At 53.8% G+C, this 23,190-nt stretch overlaps 5 protein-coding genes across 5 annotated transcripts; 3 read left to right on the top strand and 2 right to left on the bottom strand.

Annotated features, from left to right (window-relative positions):
- The first annotated feature begins 283 nt into the window (after positions 1 to 283).
- On the top strand, positions 284 to 2,049 carry PV07_03820 (uncharacterized protein). The gene is made up of 4 exons (XM_016390574.1): positions 284 to 762; positions 839 to 977; positions 1,200 to 1,339; positions 1,398 to 2,049. Exons 1-4 carry the CDS (start codon positions 543 to 545, stop codon positions 1,910 to 1,912), a joined length of 1,014 nt encoding a protein of 337 aa, XP_016252476.1. The 5' UTR covers positions 284 to 542; the 3' UTR covers positions 1,913 to 2,049.
- Positions 2,050 to 2,124: 75 nt separating this feature from the next.
- PV07_03819 (uncharacterized protein) lies at positions 2,125 to 4,493 on the bottom strand. The gene has a single exon (XM_016390573.1). It carries the CDS (start codon positions 4,369 to 4,371, stop codon positions 2,464 to 2,466), a length of 1,908 nt encoding a protein of 635 aa, XP_016252475.1. The 5' UTR covers positions 4,372 to 4,493; the 3' UTR covers positions 2,125 to 2,463.
- A 409-nt stretch (positions 4,494 to 4,902) lies between these two features.
- On the bottom strand, positions 4,903 to 11,364 carry PV07_03818 (fatty acid synthase subunit alpha). The gene has a single exon (XM_016390572.1). The coding sequence runs from the start codon at positions 10,770 to 10,772 to the stop codon at positions 5,175 to 5,177; it is 5,598 nt and encodes a 1,865-aa protein (XP_016252474.1). The 5' UTR covers positions 10,773 to 11,364; the 3' UTR covers positions 4,903 to 5,174.
- A 746-nt stretch (positions 11,365 to 12,110) lies between these two features.
- Positions 12,111 to 19,001, top strand: PV07_03817 (uncharacterized protein). The gene has a single exon (XM_016390571.1). It carries the CDS (start codon positions 12,454 to 12,456, stop codon positions 18,718 to 18,720), a length of 6,267 nt encoding a protein of 2,088 aa, XP_016252473.1. The 5' UTR covers positions 12,111 to 12,453; the 3' UTR covers positions 18,721 to 19,001.
- A 935-nt stretch (positions 19,002 to 19,936) lies between these two features.
- Positions 19,937 to 22,772, top strand: PV07_03816 (uncharacterized protein). The gene is made up of 2 exons (XM_016390570.1): positions 19,937 to 20,329; positions 20,378 to 22,772. The coding sequence occupies exons 1-2, from the start codon at positions 20,302 to 20,304 to the stop codon at positions 22,528 to 22,530; spliced, it is 2,181 nt and encodes a 726-aa protein (XP_016252472.1). The 5' UTR covers positions 19,937 to 20,301; the 3' UTR covers positions 22,531 to 22,772.
- The last annotated feature ends 418 nt before the right edge of the window (positions 22,773 to 23,190 follow it).

The following is a 23,190-nucleotide window of genomic DNA, read 5'->3' as shown; positions in this document are numbered from 1 at the left end:
CGTGTCTGCCTCGTCGAGACACTCCTGAATTCAGCCATCATGACCGTGGCGTCCGACATGTGGTCACTGTTGGTCGTTTTTTGAATCAGTGGAGCGCCCGTTCGTATTCCTTTGGCCTCGGTGATTGGCAGGTGAAGCTCTTGGAATTGGCAACGAGGCTGTCTGGGTGTCTGTATGGTGATCAGAAGTCGCAGTGGAGTCGCCGCAGGGAGGATCTTGGCTAATGCTTTTTGCCTGCGACCTGAGCTTGGATGAGCTTCGACGCCGCCACCACCCCTTGTCGCGCGTACCTACCTAGACACCAACCTACTTCGTGAAGGAGTTAAAACAAGTACGTCTCAATGCAGTAAGGAGAGCCTAATGCGGCTCAAGATGGCAATGTGCTATAAAGTGAGGGTCGAGCCCCTTTTGGGTTGTTGCTCCTCCTGCTGGTCCTGTCGACGGGTGCGAAGTCCCATCAACCATTACCCACCTATCTGTACCCTGGCGCAGTTACATCCCTCATTGCAGTATTCAGGACCTCTGTTCCGTCTATCACTATCATGGGCTCCACCGGCCTGTTATCGACGTTCGCTACGTCGACTCTCACTTCTACAGCCTCGCCCGCACCCTCACCAAGCATCATCGTCCCGACATCGACGCCGACACCCACTACCTTGTCCAGTGTGCTCGCCAGCACCACGGCGTCGAGCACCAATGTATCGTTCAATCCAGCATTCGTTGGCTATGAAAGTATTGGCATGCTCGACTTGACCACGGTTTGTACGTCCCCGTTATGACCTTCCAACACCTAGATACCTTCTTGGCATGGCATGGATTTGATCTGACGGCCGTGCAGATTCAAGCGCAAACTGCCTCGACTCTTCTACCTTTTACTCCTCGAGCTACTGGGCCACATGCTGCTCGGGCTCGTGTAATCTGTACACGGGGTGCTTGTCTCAGAGTATTTTGCAAGGTCCGCTGAGCAGCGAGACATGGTCCGTTTTCTTTCCCCTGGATGCGCCCTTCAGATCTTTCTTCTGCATGCACGAGTTGGTGATGCAGGTTGATGATGCGGGTTGCTTGGCCGGCCGGCCTGCGGCGTCTTTTCTCTCGTCGATCGTTCATCTGCCTGCCTTACAATGCCCATCCTTCCACACCCGTCACATCTTCACCTCACATCTCTTCCAATCACCACTGACCAAACAATCCTCCCACAGCTCCGCCACGTCGACCTGCCAGATGAACTTCATCTACCCGTCATCAAACCCCTTCGACGCCGTTCTGACCGCCTACATCTGCGACGGCGACGGCGCCACCCCAGTGAACTTCTACCGCGTCCAGCCAACGGACGGCATTCGTTAGTGCCCCCCAAGTTACCCCATCTCCAAGACCGTAGACTTACCATGCGTGCGTAGTATCGAGCAACACCTCCGCCATCAACGCCGCAAAGCAGTCCCAATCCTCCAACCCCTTCGGCCTCGGCCTAGGCGGCAGCCTCGGCGGGGTGGCCTTCCTCGCAATCATCGGTCTCGTCGTATGGAGCTGCCTCGGCTGCCCAGGGTGCGGCGGCCGTTCTCGTCGCCGTCCCACCGGCTACAGCGGCCGGACACACATCCCGCCGCCGCGGCGTCTTCGCACGCCCTCCCCGCCTCGCGTGGCCCCTGACGACCCCGACGCCGACCGCCAGTGGCGCAACTGGCAGGAGCTGATGGCCGCACGACAGGACGAGAACGAGCGCGCCCGAGAAGAGTACAACCGACAGCAGGAGCAGGCGAGGATGGACGACTACCAACGCCAGCAGGACGACTACCAGAGTCGGCGAGACGACTACCAACGTCAGCAAGACGACTACCAACGCCAGCAAGACGACTATAATAATAACTACAATAACAACAACGATAACAACAACTATAACAACAACTATAACTGACGACTTGGCAAGAGGAGCATGGCCACATCGACAGAAAAGGACGAGGGTTGTTGGGAATATGAATGCGAATGCAGATGTACCAGTAAAGCGGCGCGGTTCTCGCTCCGTCACGATATCAATTGTCTATGTGTGGAAGCTCAAACACACTTCGTTGTACCATGTACAAATACAATTCGTTTGTACTTCAGCAAGCCAAGCGTATAGCGCGATAGAATGCTGGGGTATCAGTACCCTCGAGGTGGTCGAAAACGTCCTCTGCCCTTCGAGGAGAGTTGCGGATCTACCTACCTACCCACCCACCCATTGAGACTGGATACGAAGTAGACAGGATAAAGACTATGTTTACGAGTAGCATTACAAAGCCTCACCCTCGGACCTCGAGTCATTCAGAAACGCCGTCGTCGCCGCGGCAGCCGTCGCGGCGATCAGTCACGTGCCGGACTTGCTCAGGTTGAAGCGGCGAGGCTCAGGTCATGCCCAGGTCCTACGCTGGAAATTGAGAGTGCCCTCGTCGAGATTCCGACGTCGAACCCCAAGTATCTGACGCTCGCTCAAAACCTCAGCCACAAGAACTGGTGCGGCTTCATATGGATGCCCGCGTTCCGCAAGTTGATCATATACCCATCTATCAGATCCTTCGCCTCAGCAGGCATCCCCATGAACCTGTCTCGCCCGATCCACTGGGCCTCATCCGAGAAGTTGCAAAGACACAATACGCTGGACTTCGCCCCTGGTCGTTGGTACCCAAGGATTGCCGGGTTGCCGGTGTAAAACCCAATCGCTCTTCCTCCTGCAAGCTCCTCTGTGTTTTTGCGAAGGGAAATGAGATGCTTCATCCCGGCATATATCTTCCCTGGGATGCTGTTGGCATCGTGTCGCTCGGCATAGCGCTGTTCGGGGTACCAAGGGCGGTTCACCCATCTGCTGTCGTCCATTTTAGCTGGGTCGTTAAGGTAGCTGTAATCGTTGAGTTGGCCGACTTCGTCTCCCAGATAGATGAGTGGAATTCCGCCTGTGCTCATGGCGATGGAGTATGCGAGCAAGATCCGCTCAATGGCGTGATCTTGCATCGACTCCAAGCCGGCTAATGATGCCGTGGTGCCAGATATTCTGCAGTCCCCGGTCTTTGGATTGTCCTGAAAGGGGACGCCTCGAGCAAAGCTGCCTGGATGGCGGTTCACGAAGAACGCATTGAGGAACTTCCTGTGGTTTCGACCGTCCTTGCCAAGTTCCTCTGCATCCTCGTCGCTGAACGTCCAGCCTATGTCATCGTGAGACCGGACGTAATTGACCCAGGCACAGCCTCGGGCTATATTGTGTCTACGCTCAATCGCCTGTGACAGCATTGACACATCTCTAGTTGCCAGCGCCTCCCACGTCAAGGCCATCTGAAGCGGGTTGTAAGACAATTGGCACTCGTATCGATCGATGTATTGCACCACAAAGTCTGGATGGACAATGGCTTCAGACTTGAAAAGCACAGACGGCGCTGCAATCCGACAGAGGGCGTTGAAAGCTCGGAGCAGTTTGTGAACCTCTGGCAGATTCTCACAGTCCGTGTTCATCTGTTTCCACATGAATGCAACGGCGTCCATCCGGAAGAGATCGACACCCACATTGGCCAGATACAGCATCTCACCAGCCATGGCTCTGAATACAGCTGGATTCGAGTAATTCAGGTCCCATTGGAAATGATAAAATGTTGACCATACGAATCGGCCGTCCGGAAGTTGGATGAACGAGCCAGGGTGATCGTCCGGAAAGATCTCTCGCGTCGACCGTTCAAACGCTGAGGGAACATTTCGGTCAGGGAAGATCCAGTACATGGCGGAATGCTCAGGATCGCCCTCGGCTGCTTTCTTTGCCCACCGATGCTCGTTGGAAGTATGGTTGAACACCAGATCAAGCACTAAGCTGATTCCCGCCTTTCTCAGCTCGGTTGCCAGGTCTCTAAGCTCCTCGATAGTTCCCAGTCCGGGCTGCACGTCTCGGTAGCTAGACACAGCGTACCCTCCGTCATTGAGAGGCTGAGGAGCAGCGAACAGAGGCATCAAATGCAGATAAGTCAATCCCAACTCCTTAAAATAGGGAATGCGCTTCTTGATCCCAGCCAAGCTGCCAGCGTACCGGTCGACGTAGCAGACTCCTCCCAGCATCTGATTTGAGAGATACCATTCGGGGTCGAGTTCTCGCTGTTTGTCGACCCTTTGCAAGTCAGGGGATCGGTCCTGCCAGCTTTTGCCACACATTGTTATCAGGTCGACAAGTTGGTCGAGACAGTCATGTCGGTAGCCGTATAGCTCGGCAAAGATGGCAAAGATGGTGATGAAGTTCGTATCGAGCCTGGCAGAAAAATCTTTGTCCTTGAGGATCGAGACGCCATCTTCGGTCTTCCTGAGCTCCTGGAGTATGTAGGCTCTGGCGGCGCGAGCCTGTTGCTCGATAGATAGACTATTCATCGAAGAAGAAGAGGGGGGTGCGGTCTTGTAAACTCTTCGGTGCTGGAAGGGTGTAATACGCTTGCGAGGGGCCAAATGCAACTGAACCAAGGCTGAGGAGCATAGCCATAAGGAGATTACTTGCTTATTACCTTTTGAATATTTCGCTTCTCGGGACCTGGAATGCTGTAGTCTTATGCGGCTTAAAATCCTGCTGCCGGCTCTTCTCTCGGCCAAATTATGGTTTCGAAAATTACGCCGAGCGAGCGAGCGATGTACTTTGGTCAAGCCAATTTTAAGTGATCGACAATTCTAGAGGACGCAATTCTATAAGGACCAAGGCTGTGTACCTTTGTAGAGTGGGCTGAGATGCGACGTCGAAGCTGACCAAGACGTCGGGGCGCTTGACAACACCTTTAACCACCCTGGGCTTTATATGAACGGCAGGACTCGTTCAAGTACCCAGCTATTCAGCTATAAAATAGTATAGCTTAGCCGTCAACTATCGACCTAGAGAATGGACACTACAGGCCGGGGACGGCAAAGTATACTCCCTCTAGTTGCTTGGTCTTGGTAAGAATTCTGTATTTCAGACAATACAAGGAATCTATTATGCCTCATGCATCAGCCTGGAGGCTCTTGGTTACACAAATGCCTTTTCTTTCCATCAACCCCTTAGGGACTTCGCCTATTCCACCAGTTTGAGCGCCGGAATGAACCAAAAACCCAAGGAAAAGAGACTCCGACCCGACGATCCTATATTCGCGCTATTTAACCGTTCACCAAGCGTACAATCCCCTGCTGTCACACCTCTCCGGGCCCCTTCAGAATGCCGACACAGCAACAGCGATTGCCTGGCTTTCGCTGTGGCTGATGCTGACATTTACCTTCTTGACGCCAGCTTGCTTCGCTGCCTCAAGCGCCGCACCATGGAGGGCAACCTTGGGTGCTCCGTTCTCATCGGCCAGGATCTCAATGTCGGACAGAGGGGCACCAGCACCCTTGCTGCACACACCCAGCGACTTGAATACTGCTTCTTTCGCACTCCACCGTCCTGCATATGAAGCCTGAGGAGACGGTGCCTTGTTGCAATAAGCTCGCTCTTGTTCGGTGAAATTTCTCTCAACGAAAGTCTCGTTGTCAATGTTGATTGCTCGGATATCTTCAACATCAACACCGATCTTCGACCCTTCTGTGGCATTGGCTTGCGTCAACGACTCAAGCATGGCCTTGGTCTCCAAGGCATGAGGGCTTGAGGCCTTCTTGGGGGCAGCAGTATGGTAGATCAGCTCGCCGGACTTCTTGTCGGCGACCACGCGCTGCTCAGGGTTGAGGAAAACCTTCTGCATGATCTCGTCTGGGTACGGGGCCTTGGTCTTGGCAACGAACACAGTGTTGTTGATCATGCCGTTATGGAGGTATCTGTAGGCCTTCTTCTGTCTAGCCTCAACCTTGACCTTGTAGCGCTGGAACTCTGCCTCGTCCAATGCAGCATAAAGGTATTTGGGATGGATGCCGATTGCTTGAGCGCCTTTCTGACCGAAACCAAAGGAGGTGACAGAGAATGCCTTGATGCCATCGGTCTGTAGTGATCGGCTTGGATATACGATGTAGTCGAACTTCTCCATCACCTGGTCAACATTGTCGGCGTTACGGTTTCCAGGAACGAGCCCGCTGTTGAGGACTTGCAAGCAGCCGTTGAACATCCAGGCACCAGCGGCACCCTTAGGATGACCAGTGAGGTACTTCTGGAAGATACCGAGCATGGCGTTGCCCTTCTTGCGGCCGAGATGCGCCATTTGTTTGCAAAGGACCTCAGATTCGTTCTTGTCGTTGGCAACGGTGGAGGTACCGTGGAAGGAAGCAACATCAAGGTCGTCAATCGTAAGACCCCAAGTAGCCAGGGCACCGCGGAGGGGAGCAATAGCGGGATCTTGCTTCCAGAAATTGTTGCCCAGGCTGAACTGTGCCTCCTTTTCTTGTCGGACTGCTTCGCGTTCAATGTGTGCGGCGCGCTCTTGCATGTATTCGGCCTCGTTGAAACCAAAGCCAGCTTGAGCCTTCATTGCTGCAACCTCTTCATGGAGATAGAGAAGTTCGGACTCTTGCCAGTTCTTGATGGCACGTCGGCGGAGGTCAAGCTGTCTCCTGCGGTAGTTGATGTCAAGCAGAGGCGACGGGAACTTGCCAGGGTTTTCACGTGCGGTGGTCAACACACCTTGACCGGGAGCCGGCACTGATCGACCGATCTTGTCGGTGGCAGTCGAGACGAGACCAAGAATGCCGTAGATTGGTGTACCCATGTCAAGAGCAAGGCGAGCCGACATGATGATTTGCATACCACAGCCTTGGGATTCCATGAATCCATTTCGAGTAGTGGTAGTAGGTCGGGACATCTCCTTGGGAGTCCGGCCATGCGCAAATTCATCCTCGGCATTGCTGGTGGCTTTCATGTTCGCAAACTCATAAGAACCCTCTTCTTGGAAGTCATCAAAGCCACCAACAAAGCACACACGAGCCTTTCCTTCAACAATAGTCTCGTAACCGATGTCGATTGACTCGACAGCGGTTGCACAAGCACCGACAGGGGTCTTGATCGGACCAGTCGAAGACAGGAGCAACATGTTGACCCAAGCGGCCATGGTGTTGATGAAAGATTCCTGGAGAATATCCTTCTGAACAGGCTTATCCATGAAGCGATCTTTGTACATGCCACGAAGTGCGGTGGTACCACCGATACCCGAACCGACGCAGTTGCCCACCTCGGACAGATGCACGTATTTGTAGAACTCGTATGGGTCGGTAACACCTGCTGAAAGGAGAGCTTCGGCTGTGCAGACAAGCACGAACAACGTGACCTGGTCCACTTGTGAAATGATGTCGTCCGGAATACCGTAGGTCTTCGCGTTCCAGCCTGTCGGGATTTGACCAGCGACAAGGCGATCAAATCTGAGTGCCTTAGGGATCAGCAGAGTGGCGCCCTTCTTCAGGCGGACACTGTACTCGCCAGATTCGAGCTCGAAGACCTCGACCTTGTCACCGTGTTGTCGCTTGAACTCCTCAGCGGTCTCCTTGGAGGACTCGAACTGGTCGAGATCTTCTTCGATTTGGATCTCCTGAAGCAGCTGCTTCTTCTTGGGATCATACCCATTGAACAGCTCGGGCTCAATAAGACGAATACCCGAGTGTTCGAGGATGTGCTTCTCATATTTGGCTTTGACATCCTTGTCGTCGACAGGCTCGCCAGTCTTTGCATCGACCCAGCCGGAGTACGATTTACCCTTGAGAGGCCCATTGTGATTCTTGATAAGGCCCATCATCCACGCCATCTCGACGCAACCTTCGAGTGAGAACTGACCGTAGGCTTCCATTTCCCATCGGGTACGAGAGTTGCCCCAAGGCCCGACCTCAGAAAAGCCGGTGACCACAACCACCTTGTCGAGGTCAACCATGCCCTTGAGCTTGGCGTTAAGGGGCTGGACTTCCTTCTGCCAGTCGGGGAGCTCGGGGAAGTCGAATTTCAGGTTCGCTCTGGGCTCGATGGTAACTTTCTTGTAAAGGGCTTCGCTGTCCTCGCCGTTGACAACCTTGTTCTCCAAGGCCGTCTCCTTGGTAACGGCTTGCCGGACGGCGCTGGTTTCCATAATCTCGGCTCGAAGCTTCGTCATCAGGTCCTTGAGATCTGGCAGGAATTGCAGACCGCCGTTCAAGTCGGCAAAGACGGGTTCCTGTTGACACAAGTCGACAATGGCTGGAGACATTAGGCCAAGCAGGTTGAAAGCCATCTCCTGTTGAGAGAAAGTCCGCACACCGTATTTCTCAACCCCGTCAGCGACGATGTTGTTGCCGCTCATCAAACCGGTGCCACGAGTCCAGCCGATGACTGCGCCGCAAATTGTGAGGTAGTCACCCCAGCTCTCGGAAGACCAACGGTTGAAGAGAGTCTCCAATGCGAGCTTGGACTCCGAGTAAAGACCGTCGTTACCGAAGGTACCGTGGTTGGGTGAGAGAGGCAGCATGACTTGAGCTGGTCGAGTGTTGAATCCGTTCTCGAATTTCTTCGACTTGACGGATCCGAGTAGACGGATCAGGTTCGTCAACATGATACGATGAGCAAGCTCGGACTTGGAATCGATGCTATCGATTTCGCGACCATTCTCGGGGATAGCGGCGAAAGGTACAATGTAATCCAGGTCCCAGCCAAGACCCTTCTTTGTGTCGTAGATATAGTCAACCAGGGCTTCCACATCCTGCTTGCTTCCTTGGTTGAATGGCACCACGACGAGCTGAGAGCCACGGCCGCCAAATCGAGCATACATTGACTGATAGTACTCGGTAACCTCACGCGAGTAGCGACTGGTCGTGACAACGACCTTGGCACCACCGCTGATCAGACCTTGCAGAACTTCAGCTCCGATGGAACCGGCACCGGCGCCTGTCATCAGTGCCATCTTGCCCTGGAAAGTCAGGCCTGATTTTGCCGCGTTCTCGAGTCCTTCAAGGTAGATGCCAGTCAATTTCTTGCTGTAGTCCCAACCATGTGGTTCCTTCTTTTTGAGATGTAGGAACGGGATTGTCTCGGTCTTGCCTTGTTTGACATTTCCGTTCATGGTAGCTCGTGGTATTCCGTTGCGGCCAGGTTTCTTGACATCGCCATTCTCCTGTGGCATGATCTGCGACTCGTTCATCGCCAGAGCACGGACAACATCTTTGTACAAGGTGTTGAACTGCAATTGCGAAGCCTTTGATAGCTTGTGCTGCTTTCGGATCAACCTGTAAACGTTGCGAAGGTCGTTCTGCACCTTGGTTCGATTGCTGTATTCGGAGATCTTGCCACCCTCGGCCATCTCACGCACGTAGTGCTCGAGCTTCCGGGCACTTTGACGAGGGACCTCTTGATAATCGAGATTGCCTCGAGCATCGATCGTGGTCTGAGGGCCAGTAGGGACCATAACGTCCTTGTAGACCGGTGCTTCATTCAAAACGTCCTTGCAGTTCTCAATGAGTTGCTCGCCTAGCTCCTTGGCCAGCTTGTAAGTCTCGCCTCGCTCGGTCGGGCAGTTGTCAATATGATATTGCATATATGCGATGAGGGTGGGGTTTGATCGGTTCATGATCCGGATGCACTGGCTGACAATTTCTCGGTCGACTGCCTTGAGACGGCCGAAAATGATGTCGTAGTACATGCTCAGAGCGTCTTGCCGAGCCCAGTTCCACGAGGAGTCGTAAACACGGGCTTTCAAGGGGCTAAAAGAGGGCTCAATTCCCGAAGCGTAAAATTCACCATGTTCGGTGTTCCACAGATCGAGTTGGGCTTGCAGAGCCTTGTTGGCCTCTTGAGAGCCGACGAAAGCCTTGTCGCCAGCACGCAGATCCATCTTGAGGTAGCGGGCTAACAGTTCGAGTTGCTGTTTGAACAGAGCCCGTTGATCCTTGGTCAAAGCATCGATAGCAGCCGGATCCATCATCATGCCAGCGCCAGCAGCACCAGCCGCGGCGCTGCCAGCTGAGGCAGAGGAAAGGCTGATGCCAGCTGTTGCAGCGTACTTCTGGGCCACATCACTGAAATAAGTCTTGGCATCATTCTCTGAGCCTAAACGCGAAGCTGGCTCCATGGTGAGAGCGAGCAGAAGAACACCATCCTGTCTGCCAGGCCCGAGGCCGAAGCTGGTCTCGAGGTGTTTTCTGACAGCCGTGATATTGAAGCCACCAGGCATTTTGGAGGCGACCAAGCGAGCGATCAGCGACTGCGACTGCTTGCCCAGCTGGCCATTGAATGTGGACTGCATTGAAGCACCAAGTTCGTCTAGAGGGGTGTCTTCTGGCTTCTCAGGTGTCGAACCAAATTCTTTGCCCAAATCTCCTAAAATTTCATTCTGCAAGGTCGATTTCCCACCGACCAAATCCTTGATCGCCTTGCTGAGGGGAATATCTGCGAGTGGTTTCTTCAGCTTCTGAGCCACCAATGCTCGCAATATGTCGACGGCTCCAACCGGAGCATCTGGTACCGCAGCAGCAGGCCCAGCGCTGGCTGCTGGTGGAGGAGCCGCCGCCGCGGCAGCGGCAGCAGGAGCAGGCGCTGAGGCCGCCGGAGCGGAGGATGAAGCTGGGGCAGCCGCTGGAGCAGCCTCTTCCTCCACCGGATCGACATCATAGTAAATTTCTTTCAGATCCTTGTTGTATGCCAGCACTTGTCGTGATAATGAGGTGGCAGCATCGTAGGTCTCGTATTTAGAGGCAAGAGTTCTCTTTGCCATTCCGCCGAGGGTGTCTGCGGGACCAATTTCAACAATTCTTTCTGTTCTGTTCGTCTCGAGGATGACATCTTGAGTCTCAATCCACCTGACTGGCGAGGCAAATTGGTATGCCAGGAGCTCAACGAGGAGCGTGTGGGCGAGCTCTTGCTCGATTTCGGGACGCATGACGGCGGTTTGTGGTAAATTCAGAAAATATGGAGTGTTCTCGTTCTCGAGTCTGAGGTCGGATTCACAAGTCAACCTATTGCCCGGTGCTGTATGAAGTTAATCAGAGCAGGGCAATGGCGAGCACAGGTTGTTCAAGTGAAGGAACTGTGCTTTGTCTAACGATCCGAGTCGGTAGCTATTATGGGAGGAAGGAGAGGATGGATGCGAGGAGGAAGGACCGGGTGCGGAGGAACTGGGAGGAGGGAAAGTGATGAAGTTGTTCGAAACCTCGATCTTCAGGTGTCCTGTGGCTTCGGGAAAGAAAAAGTAATCCGCAACCAGACGGCGATAAGTCCACGGACAAGAGGGTTGAACAGGATATGGAGACGGAAGGGGACAAGCGGCAAGCAAGGTGAGTTATGGCGATTTCGCTTTGGTTTTGGTTGGGATGGGATCTGTCAAGCTGTGTTTGGATGCTGTAACCAACTGCGGGCGGAGATGGAGAAAAAAATGGCCGCCGCTCAGCAGCCTGCTCAGCACAAAGGGCAAAAGGCTTGGAGATCTGTTGGCGGTTGGTCCCATGCACGAATCAGCCTGATAAGCTTGAACCATGACCACCTGCAGTGTTTGTTGGAGACGGCGAGAATGGGAAGGTTGAGAAAGGAGTGGGAAAAGAGTGGGCACTGTGGGTAAGCCGAAGTTGGCCGGCTGCGAGCCTGGCTCCCCCCACGAAAAATTTTGGGGAGGCAAAAAATCTCTAGGCAGGGTTTTTCCGCAGCCTGGCACCACCGGAGGTCCCCTAGGCACCTAAAGCATAGCTGGGAATTGGGGAAGTACCTGCACAGCTACGTAAAGTTGAGGTCACCACCTCACGCGTAGGGTTTTCATTGAGAGAACACAGTATCCTTTTCTGCTCGTGGACGCGACGGCTTGGAGGTTCGTGCAGGTGCTCACCCATTTAATCTTGCTGCCTGCGCTGTCTATCCACCCAGCGCAAGTCGGCTTGATTAGTATGAAGCTGTTGTCTGTGGTTTCCATTCTTCCGTTCAGAGGGTTGAGGAGGAAGCGATGACGCCGTTGCTCCTGTCCCTGCAGAAGCGCGCTGCCCACCAAAATTTTAGCGTGGCCTAGAGACCGGAGGGGCCCTGGTCCGGGGATTACCATTGGTCTAGATGTGGTGAGGGACCGCCGGGAGCAGGGATCCACAGCGCCCCGGCCGGCGTGAGGCTGGGCTTGGATGGGTTTCGATGGGCATGGATGGCCTGGAATGGCGGCGCTTTGGGGTTGCTGAGAGCCGAGCGATCGTTTGGGAGCGGCGAAGCGGGAAAAACTTTTGTGCTTCGCTCAACAGACACTCACAGCTTCGGCCATATTCGTATCGCAACATCACCAGATCCATCCAACATTGAAGACCCCCAATACAATCTGCTCTTCAGTGTCTTCCGTTGCTCCAGTTGCCACTTGTCCAGTTCCTCAATAACTAATCCTATCGTCCTACCAGCTGGACTCGCTTCCCGTCTAACATAACCTCTCGACGAACACTCCTTCCTATCTTCCTCACTCATTCCCTTCGCATAGCAACACACACACACACACAAGTCTCCAAGTGGCATTAGCTTGCTCACTTCGATAATTCAAAACTCCCTCGCATTATCATCATCGCACAGAATAGAGACATTCCATTCACACGACAGCCACCATGTATTCCGGCGGTGCGACCGGCACTCACACTCCTCGATCTTCCCAGAACCTCCGTCCTTTGATCCTCACTCACGGTTCTCTCGAGTACTCGTTCCTGATACCCACCGGCCTCCATTTCCAGGCATCACAGCTGAAAGATGCTTTTAATGCCTCGCTTCCAGAACCCACAGATGAGCTCGCTCAAGATGACGAGCCGTCATCAAGTGCCGAGCTGGTCGCTCGTTACATTGGCTTCATTGCCGCTGAAGTCGATGATGATGAGGAGGCTGCCGGTTTTGTTGAGGTGCTCAAGGTAGCTCTAAACGAGTTCGAGCGAGCTTTCATGCATGCGAACGACGTACATGCTTTGGCTGCAACACTACCGGGGATTACCGCAAAGAAAAATCTCCTCGTTCAATGCTACTACGCTGGTCGAGCAGCAGTGGCACGGCCCATTAAACCCCACGATTCGGCTCTGCTCCGAGCAGCAGATGACGAGGAGGCCAGTATTTTCACCGTGTTTGGTGGCCAGGGAAACATTGAAGAATATTTTGAGGAGCTGCGGGAGGTGTACACCACATATCCATCCTTCACCAAAGATCTAGTTGAAACCTCGGCAGAGCTCCTGCAGACGTTGGCCAGAAGTCCAAAGGCAGACAAGTTTTACACCAAAGGCCTAGACATCCTCAGTTGGCTCGCCGACAAGGAAACACAGCCAGACACCGATTACTTGGTCTCTGCACCCGTCAGCTTGCCGCTGATCGGACTGGTCCAGCTTGCCCATTATCAAGTGACCTGCAAAGTCCTCGGTAAGACGCCCGGCGAGGTCAATGAGCGCTTCAATGGAACTACCGGCCACTCCCAAGGTGTGGTTACCGCTGCCGCCATCGCCACTGCGACTTCGTGGGAGAGCTTTGCGAAGGCCGCTAGAGATGCCATTACGATGCTCTTCTGGATTGGCATGCGAAGTCAGCAAGCCTACCCTCGCACAAGCATGGCGCCCTCGATCCTGCAAGACTCGCTCGAAGCCGGCGAAGGCAACCCCACACCCATGCTTTCAGTGCGAGATCTATCCAAGAAGCAACTTCAAGAGCACATTGACGCGACCAACGAGCATTTGCCCAAGGATCGACACATTGCCATTTCTTTGGTGAACAGTGCCCGTAACTTCGTGGTGACCGGGGCTCCAATCTCGCTGCACGGTCTGAATCTTCGACTACGAAAGGTCAAGGCTCCGACTGGTCTGGACCAGAACCGCATTCCCTTCACAGAGCGTAAAGTGCGCTTCGTCAACCGGTTCCTCCCAATCACCGCACCTTTCCACAGCCCTCTCTTGAGCGAGGCATACAAGCATATCCTCGAAGATCTGGCCGAGACTAGGATCCCTGCTTCTCGCTTGACCATTCCCGTGTACGACACAAACACTGGTGAGGATCTTCGCGCCCAGCAAGACAAGGATGTGGTTCCGGATTTGGTGCGTATGATCACCCAGGATCCTGTACACTGGGAACAGGCTACAGTTTTCGAAGGCGCCTCCCATATCATCGACTTTGGCCCAGGAGGAATTTCCGGCCTCGGAGTCCTCACCAACCGTAACAAAGATGGTACCGGTGTCCGCGTGATATTGGCTGGTGCCATGGATGGCACCAACACGGAAGTTGGATACAAGCCCGAACTTTTCGACCGCGACGAAGAGCATGCAGTGAAGTACGCAACCAACTGGGTCAAAGAACATGGACCCAGACTCGTCAAGACTTCCGTCGGTCAGACATATGTCGACACTAAAATGTCCCGCTTGCTGGGGGTGCCGCCTTTGATGGTTGCCGGCATGACTCCCTGCACAGTTCCGTGGGACTTCGTTGCCGCGACTATGAACGCCGGCTACCACATCGAATTGGCTGGTGGTGGCTACTACAACGCAAAGAGTATGACGGAAGCGCTGAACAAGATCGAGAAGGCTATCCCCCCTGGGCGAGGCATTACTGTCAACTTGATCTATGTTAATCCCCGCGCCATGGGCTGGCAAATTCCGCTCCTCGCCCAGCTCCGCGCTGACGGTGTCCCCATTGAAGGTTTGACAATCGGTGCGGGCGTGCCGTCGATCGAGGTCGCTCAAGAGTACATCGACACTCTTGGGATCAAGCATATTGCTTTCAAGCCTGGCTCTATGGACGCTATCCAGCAAGTCATCAACATTGCCAAAGCCAACCCCACATTCCCTGTCATTCTGCAGTGGACGGGTGGTCGCGGTGGTGGGCATCACTCTTTCGAAGATTTCCATCAGCCAGTCATCCAGATGTACGGCCGTATCCGGAAATGCCAGAATATTATCCTGGTGGCAGGCAGTGGTTTCGGCGGGTCTCAAGATACTTACCCGTATTTGACCGGTACCTGGTCGCGCAAATTCGGCTATCCGCCAATGCCCTTTGATGGTATTCTCTTTGGAAGCCGCATGATGACGGCGAAAGAGGCCCATACCTCTCTCAATGCGAAGAAGGCCATTGCTGAGGCAGAAGGTGTTGATGATACGGAGTGGGAGAAAACATACAAGGGACCGGCTGGTGGTGTTATCACCGTTCGATCAGAGATGGGCGAGCCGATTCACAAGCTTGCGACCCGCGGTGTGAAATTCTGGGCCGAGATGGACCAGAAGATCTTCAGCTTGGACAAGAAGAAGCGAGTCGCAGAGCTTAAGAAGCAGCGCGAGTACATCATCAAGAAGCTCAACGACGACTTCCAGAAAGTTTGGTTCGGCAAAAACTCTGCTGGGGAGACGGTTGATCTTGAGGACATGACCTATGCTGAAGTGGTTCGACGCATGGTTGAGCTCATGTACGTGAAGCACCAGTCTCGCTGGATCGAGGTTACACTTCGCAACCTCACTGTCGATTTCATCCGCCGAGTCGAGGAGCGCTTCACCGTTGGCTCTGGGAAACCCTCCCTTATCCAGAGCTACGCAGAATTTGAGAATCCCTTCCCCGTCGTGGACAAAGTTCTGGCCGCCTATCCTGAGGCTGAAACTCAGTTGATCAACGCGCAAGATGTCCAGCATTTCCTGCTCTTGTGCCAGCGACGCGGTCAAAAGCCTGTGCCATTCGTCCCCTCTCTGGACGAGAATTTCGAATTCTGGTTCAAGAAGGATTCCCTTTGGCAATCCGAGGATCTGGATGCTGTAGTAGATCAAGACGTTGGCAGAACCTGTATCTTGCAAGGACCCATGGCAGCCAAGTACTCCACCAAGGTCGACGAGCCCATCAAAGACATTTTGGACGGTATTCACCATGACCACATCAATGGGTTGATACAAGATTTCTACGGTGGACACGAGTCTGCCGTCCCAGTCATCGAATATTTTGGTGGCAAGATCATCACATCTGCAGAGAGTGTCGTGGAGCTGGACGGTGTCACTGTTATTCCCGACGGCTCACGGACCACATACAGGCTTTCGACATCGCCGTCCGCTACACTGCCTGATGCTGAAGCTTGGATCCAGCTCCTTGCCGGTAAAAACTACTCATGGCGACATGCCTTCTTCACGGCCGATGTTTTCATACAAGGTGCCCGTTATCAGAACAACCCCATCAGGCGTATCTTAGCCCCCACTCGAGGCATGACTGTTGAGATTGCCCATCCGAAGGATCCTTACAAGACAACGATCGTCGTCAAGGAGCCCAGCCAGTCCGGAAGGATGGTTAAGACGCTCGACATTAGTCTGTTAGGCAAGAATGAGATCCTGATGAACATGTGGGAAGAAAGAACCGCAGAAGGAGAAGCTGTTGCCCTTCCGTTCAAATTCATCTACCACCCAGAAACTGGCTATGCGCCGATTCATGAGGTTATGGATGGTCGCAACGATCGCATCAAGGAATTCTACTACCGAATTTGGTTCGGTGAGAAGGATGTGCCCTTCGACTCCCCCACTACGAACGTCTTCGATGGTGGCAGGGCGACCATTGTTACCCAAGATGTTGCTGATTTTGTTCATGCTGTTGGCAACACTGGTGAAGCATTCGTCGACCGTCCGGGCAAGGAAGTCTTTGCTCCCATGGATTTTGCAATTGTGGTTGGGTGGAAGGCTATCACCAAGCCGATTTTCCCTCGCGCGATTGACGGTGACCTCCTCAAGCTCGTTCATCTGTCGAATGGCTTCCGCATGCTTCCTGGTGCCGAACCCTTAAAGGTTGGCGACGAGCTTCACACATCTGCCCGGATCAACGCAGTGCTCAACCAAGACTCCGGCAAGATGGTCGAGGTTTGCGGAACCATTACCCGAAGAGGTCAACCCGTGATGGAAGTGACCAGCCAGTTCCTCTACAGAGGTACCTACACGGATTACGAGAACACCTTCCAACGCAAGCAGGAGACGCCGATGCAGGTCACGCTCGCTTCATCCAAGGATGTCGCTGTTCTTCGATCCAAAGAATGGTTCCACCTTGATGAGCCGGACATTGATTTGCTGGGACAAACTTTGACATTCCGTCTGTCAAGCCTCGTTCGCTTCAAGAACAAGACTGTCTTCTCAAGTGTCGAGACTGTCGGCCAGGTCGAATTGGAACTCCCCACCAAGGAAATCATTCAAGTTGCTTCTGTCGAATACGAAGCGGGGGCTTCTCATGGGAATCCAGTGATTGATTATCTCCAGAGGAACGGCCAGACCATCGACCAGCCTGTCAATTTTGAGAACGCGATCCCTCTTAGTGGCAAGACCCCCTTGACCCTCAGAGCCCCGGCTTCCAACGAGACCTATGCTCGTGTCTCGGGCGACTACAACCCCATCCACGTGGCGCGTATCTTTGCCAGCTATGCCAACCTTCCTGGCACCATCACACACGGCATGTATTCCAGCGCTGCCGTTCGAAGTCTGGTTGAGACTTGGGCTGCGGAGAACCATATTGGCCGTGTCCGAAGCTACCATGTCTCTTTGGTCGGCATGGTCCTCCCCAACGATGACTTGGAGGTCAAACTCGAACACGTCGGCATGGTCGCCGGTCGAAAGATCATCAAGATCGAGACGACCAATAAAGAAACTGGCGACAAGGTGCTGCTCGCTGAAGCCGAAGTTGAACAGCCGGTGTCGTCGTATGTGTTCACTGGTCAAGGTTCGCAGGAGCAAGGTATGGGCATGGACCTCTACGCACGCAGCCCCGTGGCCAAGGAGGTGTGGGACCGAGCCGATCGTCACTTCATGGACAACTATGGTCTTTCCATCATTAATATTGTCAAGAACAATCCCAAGGAGTTGACCATCCACTTTGGAGGGCCGCGTGGCAAAGCCATTCGCCAAAACTACATGGCAATGACTTTCGAGTCCATCAATGCTGACGGCTCGGTCAAGTCAGAGAAGATCTTCAAGGAGATCAACGAAAACACATCGTCTTACACCTATCGCTCACCTACTGGTCTGCTGTCTGCCACACAATTCACGCAGCCAGCCTTGACACTGATGGAGAAGGCCGCTTTTGAGGACATGCGCTCCAAGGGCCTTGTCCAGCGCGACAGCAGCTTTGCCGGTCACTCCCTGGGAGAATACTCTGCTCTCGCTTCGATTGCAGAGGTCATGCCCATTGAGAGTTTGGTGTCTGTCGTGTTTTACCGCGGGTTGACCATGCAAGTTGCCGTGGAACGTGACGAGCAAGGACGAAGCAACTACTCCATGTGCGCGGTGAACCCGAGCCGTATCTCCAAGACGTTCAACGAACAGGCGTTGCAATATGTCGTGGAGAACATTGCCGAAACCACTGGCTGGTTGGTGGAGATTGTCAACTACAATGTTGCTAACATGCAATATGTGTGCGCTGGTGATCTCCGCGCGCTTGACTGCTTGACGAACGTGCTCAACGTTCTCAAGATGCAAAAGATCGACATCCAGGCCTTAATGCAGCAGATGTCTTTGGATGATGTCAAGGCCCACCTGGTTGAGATCATTGGCGAGTGCCGCAAGAGGACGGAAGCCAAGCCGCAGCCGATTGAGCTCGAACGAGGCTTTGCCGTCATTCCGCTCAAGGGCATTGATGTTCCTTTCCACAGCACCTTCTTGCGATCTGGCGTCAAGCCATTCCGTTCTTTCTTGCTGAAGAAGATCAACAAGACGAGCATCGATCCGGCGAAATTGGTAGGAAAGTACATTCCCAACGTGACAGCCAGACCCTTCGAGATCTCCAAAGAGTATTTTGAAGAGGTCTACCGGCTGACCAACTCGCCTCGGTTGGCGAAGATCTTGGAGGACTGGGACTCGTACGAGAATGCGGGAGATTCAGGGGTGAGGCGCCTTTCTTCGGTGGCATAGTTAATCACAGCATTGTCTTTGCTTCTTGACGGGGCGTTGTTTGCTTTTGCGGAGGTGTTTCCGAAAAGGGAGCGAGGATAGCAAAATCGGGCGCATGGGGAGAGTCGAACAAGGTTCGGTATGGGACAGCATGGGTTGAACTACCACAGCATTAGATTTCTTTTTTTTTTGGTGTCCTTTGTGTAAAGATAGTGGCGAGGACAGCAAGTCCAGCGCACCCTGTGGAGATAATGAAAGCGGCATTCATTTCTCTAATTCAATCTTGAAGTATCGTTAATCGGTTCTTGCTTCCTCCTCCGCTCCTCTTCGTGCCAGCTATTGTCAAGCCACCGCCAGGGTGAGGATTTGATGATAGCGTCGCAGGACATTCGCACCTTGGTGGCAACAGAAGGATACTGTTCGGTAAGGAGCCGGTACAATGCACGGAATATGGAGCATCGCTACGCAACCTCGTTTAGCTACCGATGCGCGCCGTTCGTGTAACAGGCTGATAATTCTGGAATTTGAGGCTGAGATTGCGTTACCTCAGATCACGGGTCTCATCTCCACCGCGTTGGAGAAGGAGCTGAATCCCAGCTTTTGCACGAGGTCGGGCTAGTGGGAGAAGGGATCACTGACAACGGCGATGATGCTGACTGGCTTGAAGACGAGGGCGCCTCAACGCCTTCTGCTTGTGACTCGGCGTCAGTAATGGCTCTCCGGCGGGCACCTCACCTGTCGAGTTCTAACGCGAACTTCACTTCACCACTGAAAGCCTTGACCAAGTTTGTAATAGGTGAAACGTGATGAGCAACAGGATGTACTCGTAGAGGGCTGCTTTGTCTATCAGTGGAGGAAAGCAGAGGCACTCCAAGCATCAGTGCCGTCCCGTCGACGGGTACCTAGGGCGCAGAACAAAGGAAAGAACCGTTCAGGGGCCGAAAGACGGAGGGGGGCACGCCTATCAATGGCCCTTATTCGCCTGTTTTCGGTAAGAACCCATTCCCCCCCGCCTAGGCTGGGCCCTTGGCAGTGGAACCCAGGGCTCTCCTCTCCCCTGGGTGGGTGCCTGGTGCCCCTCCGCAACTTGCCATCCGGGGCCTCGAACTTGATCACAGCTTCAATCCGTCCACACACTTCTTCTGAATCTCTTCTTCCCTGTTCATTCACCATGGGCACTAATGCACGCCGATTCCTGTCCTGGCATTTGCTCCACGCATCTTCTTTGCATGGCCCAACCAGATCCCTCTTCCCTGCCTCGAATTGGCTTTGTGCAACCGTTGCAATCACTGACCCAGCTGCTCAGCACTGTTTGGAGGCAACACCGCACTTTCGAAAGGTAAGGCTACCATGGGAGGCAATCGGGCGCGCCTGCGCCTGGCCGACCGCAAAAAGGCACTGGACTTACCCTGGTCCTGAGTCGTGTTCCGTTCCGTTTGCTCTCGTCTGATCAATTCTATCCGTGTCTCCTGTCCTGATACCTTGCTTCCGAATGTATTGCGCCGTTGCAGTCGACGCGAGCGCGGATCTGCGCCATGAGTTGACTACCTAGCCGACTACAGGTTCTGCTCAGATCCCTCGCCCGGGAGGAATCAGGCCGAGATGGATATCTCCTCCCTGGTTCGAGCTGGTACGTTCCTATCTCCTAGAGGAAGCTCTGGCTAACCTCTGTTGCCAGTTATCGCAGCGTTCGATGATGCCACGAAACTGGTCCAGCGAATCCGTGACCAAAGAACGAATAGCGACGGCATGCAATTGCCGGAAGAAGCGACTCGAGACCTTCTGGAATCTCTTGCCCTTGGGCCCATCATTGTCCGTGGCCACTATGAGCACGACCTCAAACGGTTCGGAGAGCCTTACGCCTGTGGTGATATACAAGCGCGGGAGCAACTGAAAGATGTCTTGATCACCTTACAAATGTCTCTGATCATCACCTTAAGGACAGTGTATATGGACGGGATTGAACTTGATTTTCTTGCGCTCCAAGCAGCGTCGGATGATTGTCGAGTGAATGCTGGTGTCTGCCTGGGCCAATTGTCTCAGCGACTTTCGGACGCGATGAGAGCACAGGCATTCTACCCCCAAACCTTGTCTTACTCGTCAGCCCCTGGACTGCTGCCTCCTCTCTCACCGTCCCTGGGCTATTCAAGCAGCCGCAGCACTCACTCATCAGCCGCCTTTCCTGCTCCTCGCACACCCGACCCGGTGGCGGAGCAGTTTGGTCAGCTTTGCATTTCGCCATCTTTCCGTCAACCATTTGAAGAACGAAAAACGTCGATTAGTTCCGGGGGCTCTCAGGAGCAATATCTACATCCTCAGTCCACCACGGCCCATAGGCCAGCCGCCGGGTTTCATGTGAACATACCCTCTGTGGGAGTTCACAGGATTGACGAAGCCGATGACCGAAGTTTGCGACGAAGGTCATCGCAGGCTCTGGCATCCGATGACAACATCTTGCTGATGTTTCCTCAGCCCGGTGGCCAGCCTGTTGTGCCACCCCCCGCAAGTACACAAGATATCCATCGAGAATCCTATATCTCCACGGGTAAGAACAGCCACACGCCTTCGTCTCCCGATCTCTCCCGAGCGTCTAGCGGCCATCAAAGTCAGGGTTCAAGAGATCGATTTGGGCCTGATGACTACGGGGACCATATTAACCGGGAGGATGGCAGGCAATTCAGCAATGGTACCATCTACGACATGTATCAGCCAACGAGCCCGGAGAGACAGGCTTCTACCTCTTACTCCTCGAGAGCACAAGCCTCTAACCACAGCAGCTTTGAGTATGTGCGATACCTTCAAGAAAATAGCAGACCACCAAGACGAGAACCGAGATCTGATTCACTTGGCGTTGCAACGAGAGTGGACCGAGAAATTCCTCGACGACCAGTTCGATCCCAAGCTGACACTACAACGCTATCGCGAGAATTTCACTCTCGTCCGTCTGTGTCTGCACCCATTCCAATCGAGCCAGCTCGTACACCACCACCAAGTGGTCCTCTCCCACCACCACCAGTTCAATCTCATCCTCAATCTGTGGCTCCTAAACACCCGTTACCGCCTCCCGGCCGTGCGCCTTCAGTACGTACCATGGCATCGTCTACCGCGCCCTCGGTCACCCCCCTGATAAATACCGGGCCAGTCGTCCTCCCTACAGATAAAAACCTTCTGGGATTCTGCAAGGGAGCATTTCGTCTTCAAGCCGGCATGGAGCGCAAAGCATTCACCATTGCCAACCGCCCACACGGTTTGTCTGGGATGACTGCATACTGGCGCTGTGAGAAGTGCAACTTCGAGGGACCTGTCCACAACACGGTCAACACTTCTGATGACAAAAAGAAAAAGGGAAAGCCCGAGAGAGTCTTTGATCCTAGGATCCGTATTTCGGAAGGTGGCGGTATAAGGTATCGTTGGGCTTTCCTCGCGAGGTGTCATGTTTCATTGAAAGGAATGGCACCCATCGATACACCCTCTGGTAGGGACGGGAGTTTCGGAAGTTTTGGATGCATCTTTTGTTGCGCGGAAGGGAAAAGTCGGGGGTGGATTGACTTATCAAGGACGGCGAGTAATGTTGCTGGGTCGATTGCCGGGTCAAATGGGAGCATCAAGTCGGGGCATGGAAGCATTAATCCGACCAAGGTTAATGGTGCCGCACAGGTAACGACACCTATCTTTGGCAACGTAAGCAGTTTCATGCAACACCTCGAGAGCGTCCATCGACAACAGGATGGTTGGCCGAATGCCGAGATGGTCGGTCGATTCCGCGTCGTGGTGGGCAGAATGGCACCGGTGGAAGAGCCTGGTTGGGAGGTGAATTTTGTACCATTTTGATCAGGAAGATTCAGTCGAAGCAATCTATTTTGTATCCGGCCAGGCGGACATGCATGTTAGGGCAGCATGGGGGTAACCGTCCATTACTGACCGTTCTTGACTCTGATGCTAAGTATCGCGGGCACGTAGTTGGGACTGGGGAGGCACGAGGGTCTGTTATCCGTGTACCAGGATCGTCCCATTCCAGGGGGCTTCAGGGCATTTGGAAGACTGGCCTGTATACTATCCAAGATATATTGTTTTACATTTCCTTTCCAAAGCCGCATGTACCGTCTTGACCTTTTCATTGAATGGCCGAAGTGGACGGCACGGCTGTGGTGACGCCCAGCCTTGTCTTGCTGATTCCGCTGCAGAATCTGCCTTGCGAGGCTGCCAGACGATGCAGGACGCTACACACGGCGGTTATCCACAGAGGCTGCCAATCAGGCAGCATTTGCCTTGGGCACGAGGACGTCTCTTTCCGAACCCCATGTCATCGCCATGACAGTTCCCAAATCACATCCACGACTCTCACATGTCCTCCCGATCCCTCAAACCACCGAGGTTGACCGCGCACTATTATAACACTTTGAAGCAACCTCGCAGTGCTGAAGCCGGTAGCCAATTTCGTCTTGAGAAGCACCGCCAGGACCCCTCATTTGGTTCAGCCGCACAGTGCAC

This window comes from Cladophialophora immunda, assembly GCF_000835495.1.
Source record: "Cladophialophora immunda strain CBS 83496 unplaced genomic scaffold supercont1.2, whole genome shotgun sequence".
NCBI lineage: Eukaryota > Fungi > Ascomycota > Eurotiomycetes > Chaetothyriales > Herpotrichiellaceae > Cladophialophora > Cladophialophora immunda.
This window is presented reverse-complemented; position numbering and strand designations above follow the sequence as displayed.